The following is a 6,060-nucleotide window of genomic DNA, read 5'->3' as shown; positions in this document are numbered from 1 at the left end:
CTGTAATTCTCATCCCCACCCTTGCATCTTCACGTTTACTCTCATTTTTCACTAGGGAAGCAGAAAAAGAGAACGGCTAAGTATTCTTCCTTGATATGAAGAGGGAGGGAAGGAAGACAGAAAGAGGGGAAAAAGTGAGAAAAGCAGGAAAACTGGGGGAGGCAGAAAAGGGAGGGAGGGGGACAGAGAGAGGGAGAGAGAGACAGTACTTTTATAGGAGAAAAATAGAATGTTACTCAACTGGAAACACAGGCATTCTTCCAAAACACTGTGTTTGCAAAGCCCAGTTCCTTCAGATTTCAAAACACTACAAATACAGATCGGCCTGAAAATCAGTAAGTGTTTCCCACCTACTACCCACTGCTGCTCCCCTAGCTTCAACCTGCTATATGTGACTGGAGATGAAGCTTCACCAACTGCTTGCCTGTTTTCTTAACATGGCTTGGCCAGGAGTTGTGAAGTTGGCTCAGAAGACCTGAGTTAGCAGTGACCAGCCAACACGCCTCGCAACTTAGCACTAGGTAGGGCCGTGAGCCAAATTGGGTCTTGGCTCTCTGCAGAAGAGAGTTATCCTAAATAATCACAGCAAAAGGAAGTGAGGAGGTCCTGCTCTCATCATGCAAGTCAAGTTGGCTAAATTCTGTCATTTTCTAAGCCTCCCACAAAGAAAACAGTGACTATAAATGTGAAAAAAAAAATCCTAAGATCTAACTTCTATGTCATATTATTGATTTGGTTCCCTTTTCAGAAGGCTGAAGACTTCCCAAAAAGGAAACCTACATTACTTTTAATTTGCCACAGAGCTTGGCTTTGCATCAGTCATCTTAAGAAAATCTAAGAACTTCAAAATGCATTAATCCCCAGTGAACTGGATCTTTCTAAAATATTCATTCTCAGTGTTTTGGCAAAGTCACTCCATGTCACTAGCTTAATTGGTGGCAGGTTATTTTCCAGTTGTCAAATAATTTTTTCCTATTTAAGAGGCAGAAATAAAAACAGTCATTCATAAAGGAATTGAATAATTTGGATCACAAACAACATAAGCATTTATTTGAAAAACATTTTCCATTTAAGTAAAACGGCAAATCAGCTATAGTAGCTTCTTTACTACTTATTCTAATCTGCACTCACAGTCATTTTTTATTCATCAAATTCAGAGATACTGCTACAGAAAACTATTTCACAAAGTATTTAGAAAAAAATATATACAGTCTCTCTGATAGAAAGTTAATTAAAATAACAAAGCCAGGCAATATAAAGGTAAGATATAAAACAAGCTCACATTTATAAACACAAATAAATAAATATGTACAAAAGAGTCTATGCCAACATTAAACAAACAAAGCTTTACAATGCAAGTCATGGTGACAACAATGGAAAAGATCTCAGGATCCTAGACTGACTCTAACATGATGTAGTTTAAAAAAAGGAAAAGGAAGAAAATAAAAAAACAACAAAAACTGAAACTGTTTTCCAACTCTCTTCCAACCCCAGAGAGTCTAAGTTGATATTACTGTCAAAGTTAGGCTAAACTAAATTTTGGCTCCAGAGCTAAATTCCTGAAGCTCTGTTTTGAGGGGGCTAAATGAAGGTGAGAACTACATGTGTAGAACTCAAGTCCACTTGCAAATGTCTATTCAGCTGTTTCTCCATTTTTTTTTTTTAATCCTTACCTGATTACTGGAAATTTCTAAAGTGGAGCTGATACTGTTGTCAAATATGAAAAGAACATTTTTCCCAGATCTGCATGAATATGAGTAGAAATCAAAGATATTTTTAAAGTTCTCACTTTAATTACTTTTAACTACATAAGCACTTCGGGTAGCAATCTCACAGTTGAAAGCTAATTAAATTCTATCATCTCTAAGGCTTGGAAGAGAGTATATGAAGATTCAGCGACTAGTTAAGGTTAACTTTCATCTGGATGCAACCTCTGCCAAAATAAGCAGCCTGTTAAAATACATGCCTATGGAAAACAATGTGATTCTGCTGTAGGGAATCTCAGTGACCTCAGATTTACTATCTTTTCCTTCTGTCCACAACCCCTCTCTTGGGAAGGCCAGGCTGAGCCATGCTTTTATCTCCCAGAACAGTGTTCCAGGATGCTACAAAATGGAATGATATGAAAACTCAATACCACATCATCACCTGTTTGGGTCTGCCAAAGACCTTCATGACTGAGGATGAGTGGAAGGTGACGTTCCTTGGTTGCTGCGCAGTCTGAGAGCTTTCCTGTCTCAAACTAAGGGCTACCTGCTTTCCGCACAGAGGGAAAGGGCCCCAGGTGCTCAGTCTGACTTCTGCCTTTAAGCAGTTTCATTCTGCCAGAATGTCTCATCTTCTCATCACTTAGGTTGCTTCCAGAACCTGAAACGTCTCAGATAACCCAGAGCAAATGTAAAGGTACAGCACATATTGAGACCAATTTCTAAGAAACTGGACACTCATCCATCATTTAAGAACAATTAAAATGCGGTCTACACATTCACTAGCAAGCACATTACTCAGGATAGTCTGAAAGTTAGGCTAAAAGCTGCTTTCTATTATGCATGACTTATATGCAGAAACCTAATCCATAAATAACACCCCATCTATCTTGCCAGATCTCCTCTGGCTCTTATAATCAGAGGACCTATATACAAGCAGTTTTCAGACTGGCAAGTGTAGACCCACATGTTTATATATTATTCTGATTATGATAAGTCACCCACCTAAGTCTCAGTTTATATTCTTTGGAACAAAACTTTTGAAAGAGGAAGTAAGAGGCTTTTCACTTGTGCAAATGGAAATATCTTAAAAGTCTCTGGAGCTATGACAAGACCATAGAGTTTCAATAGTTGTTTTTCCCAAAAGGGCATGACTGTTGTACACAGCTGGCCTAATGGAAATTCCATTCCTCCCATGAACCCATGGATCTATATACAGTAGAGGATCAAAAATAGAGGTGTAAGAGGTTTATCTTCAACTACTTTGAGGTCCACTGTAATGAAACCCCAACATTAAATTTGATTCAAAAGTACAGGATTAAATTATAATTAATAATGATGTTTAAGTCGTGTCTTGAATAGGATAAATGAAACAACATGACTTCATATTAACTAGGTCAAAATTTGGGAAATTCTTTCTTAGGCACATTGTGGTCTTCATGGTTAAACATTTGAGATAATGGAAAATACACCTTTCTAAACTTTGTCAGACATCATTCTTTTGTCTCGGTAGTTAAAAAACAAGGAAATGCTACTGCATTCATGGAAACTAGCAGAGATGGGACTTGGGGGCATCCAAAATAGTTTTAAATATTAGTATGCTTTTTAAAAGATTTTTTGGATGTGGACTATTTTAAAAGTCTTTAATGAATTTGTTTCAATATTGTTTCTGTTTTATCTTCTGGTGTTTTGACTGCAAGACATGTGGAATCTTAGCTCCCTGATCAGGGATCGAATCCACACCCCACCCTCACCCCCTACGTTGGAAGGCAAAGTCCTCACCAGTGGATCAGCAGGGAAGTCCCTATTAGTAGGGACTCAACAAGCTTTTGCTTGTTGAGAAAGATGATGGAGCAAATGACCATATCCAAACCCAATTATTTGGTGGAGTGTGAATAAACTCTAAACTAAACTTGTCCATAGCCTGGCCTGTCCCTTGTCCTCTAATCTTAATATTTCACCTCCCAGCCCAAGTTCTGATTGGTCAATTCAGTTATATATTTAAAAAACCCTATCCCCTGTGGGTACTGAATCATGTTGCTCTCAGTAGTGAAGTTTTAGTGATGGTGGAAACTCCCCCATGGAAGAAACACACTGAAAAGACAGACAGTGAATTTCACAAATGCCTTCTTCATAAAACACACTGGTCATATATATGCAGTTACCTAGGTAAGACCACGTTTACACCTGCTAGTCAGAGTTTGACTGCTTGCACATCTTCGTGCAGACTGATTCCTCTTTCTTATATTAAAGATATCAAAACTTTGTACTATGGCTGAAAGTGTCTGACATGATAATATTTTTATAGAAATTATCTGAATGAGCATTGCAATAACCCTTGACCTTATCAATGACCTGATGGACAGGAATGATCGATGTTTGTTCTCCATCAGCATGAGTCAGTTTTGATGAGGACTTGTCCATGGAAGCATTGTCTGAAAGAAATTATACAAGAAATTAGGCTGCAAGATGAGCTGGTAATATGCCTGAGGGCTACCGTTTTGGACCCTCTATTTTGCACATTAAAGAAGATCACAAAGGAAATAAAGCTCTGATTCTTAGTTTTGGTAGCAGGCAGCACTAAAATTTCATGTTTCTCATCTTCAAAGTGCATTCCTGCATATGAATGAATGTTAATGTGCCTTCTAGTAATTTGTGGGGGTTTGTTTTAAGAAATGTTCTTCTAAGTGGTATTTTTCAAAGAGCCAGTGAGTAGAGTCATCAGAAAATTGAGGCAAAAATATATATGGCAAATGGCTCGCACAAAGTAGTGACAGATTATATAACAATGAATTAAAAAGTGCTGAAATATCTGTGGAAGAAACAATATGATGTCTATGATATGTTTTCACAGTAATACAGAAAGGGGAAAACATGTAGGTGGCTATGAGCGGATAGACTCAAGGGGATTCATTATATTATCCTCTCTACTTTTTATATGTGTTAGACATTTCATAATAAAATTTTTAATGAAATATAATTTAAAGAATTTTGGAAAAGAAAAGTGAATAAAAAACATAAAAGCTATTTTGAACACATTTTTTTCATGGAAAAAACTTGTGAAATGATTGCAATATAGAAAAAAGGGCATTTTTCATGAATTATTTTTAAATTATAGAATCCAAAATTATCTTTATCAGAAATATTAAGTATATGTTTTCATTAACTATGCTACAGTCTCAGAATAATGTTATTATTGCTGGCAGCAATAAAATCACAGTAACTAACAGTAATAAACGATTGCTAAATTACATTTCTGTCCTAAATATCTCAGTATCATATATTAAACATTATTTTCCTAGACCCATAACTTTCTAAAATTGGCTCAGCCAATGCCTTGAAACTCTGTCGTGTGTGTGTATGTGTTAGTTGCTCAGTCGTGTCTGACTCTTTGCAACCCCAAGGACAGTAGCTGGCCACCCTTCTCTGTCCATGGAATTCTCCAGGCAAGAAAACTGGAAACTCTGTTAAACACTATTATCTATAAATACACATGACTATTTTCATGTACCCTATGAGTATCTTGTAAGTATCTCTCTTCCTCCCTCTCCCAACACATTTTGGAAAAAAATTCTATCTTAAAATCTACTACAGAGATTTCACAACAGTGAATGAGCAAATATGACCTTCTACAAAGTACTGTCTCCTGCAGTTGTATCATCTCTATTCACTGTGGAAGTGGCAAAAATTCTATCATGAAAAACTGTGCCTAGAAATCATGGCTCAAAACGGAATGTTCACTCCACATGTTTTATGTTTTGAGTATGCTGGACCCAGTGTGTGACTTAACATTAAAAATCCATCCATAATTGGCAAAAGCCATGGCTACTGTATCTGTTGTCTTTGGAAATGACTCAAATTGTTCAACTGTGGTCTTGGTGTTGGAGCAGACACTAAATACAATGCAAGCTAAAATTTAAAATGTTGTGTCCATCTCACTAGAGGAAGCAAGAGAGAACAGATGGTCTATGGGAAGAGTGGGCAGACTGAAGCATGGTGGGATGACCCAGGATTGGTGAGAAAAAGGCTCAGGGGTCATTATATAAGGGTCCCTCCCCATTCAGCTCTCAGCAAGCTGATTGATTCTATGCTTTCCTTCCGTTCACACATTCACTAGCCATTGGTTTTCGGTTAGGAATTTTTCTATTGGCTTAAATCTCAATAATGAACAATTTGTACTTGATGTTTTTAGAAAACTACACATCCTCAAAAAAACCTTCAAAGATACATTCATTCTATTTCATTGACAACTTCCAGGAGCACACAGTTTTTAAAGACTTTGACCAGCTCCATTCCAAATATGTGACCCAATTTTCTGGATCTTCACAGTCTAATAAAGTAAAATTCTGAGCTA

At 37.1% G+C, this 6,060-nt stretch overlaps 1 protein-coding gene across 9 annotated transcripts in view; it reads right to left on the bottom strand.

Annotated features, from left to right (window-relative positions):
- Nucleotides 1-1,019: 1,019 nt before the first annotated feature.
- Nucleotides 1,020-6,060, bottom strand: part of ADGRG6 (adhesion G protein-coupled receptor G6) — a 153,908-nt gene continuing 148,867 nt past the window's right edge. For 7 of the 9 annotated variants that reach the window (XM_043888669.1, XM_043888675.1, XM_043888670.1 and 4 more), the window contains one exon: nt 1,020-4,141. In XM_043888669.1, the coding sequence (XP_043744604.1) occupies nt 3,963-4,141 (179 nt within the window). In that variant the 3' untranslated portion in view covers nt 1,020-3,962. The remainder of the gene's footprint in view (nt 4,142-6,060) is intronic. The other 2 variants (XM_043888676.1, XM_043888677.1) reach the window with 1 other exon arrangement.

Source organism: Cervus elaphus, chromosome 26 (genome assembly GCF_910594005.1).
Source record: "Cervus elaphus chromosome 26, mCerEla1.1, whole genome shotgun sequence".
Taxonomy (NCBI): Eukaryota; Metazoa; Chordata; class Mammalia; order Artiodactyla; family Cervidae; genus Cervus; species Cervus elaphus.
The sequence above is the reverse complement of the archived record's forward strand: the minus strand, read 5'-3'. Positions and strand labels throughout refer to the sequence as shown.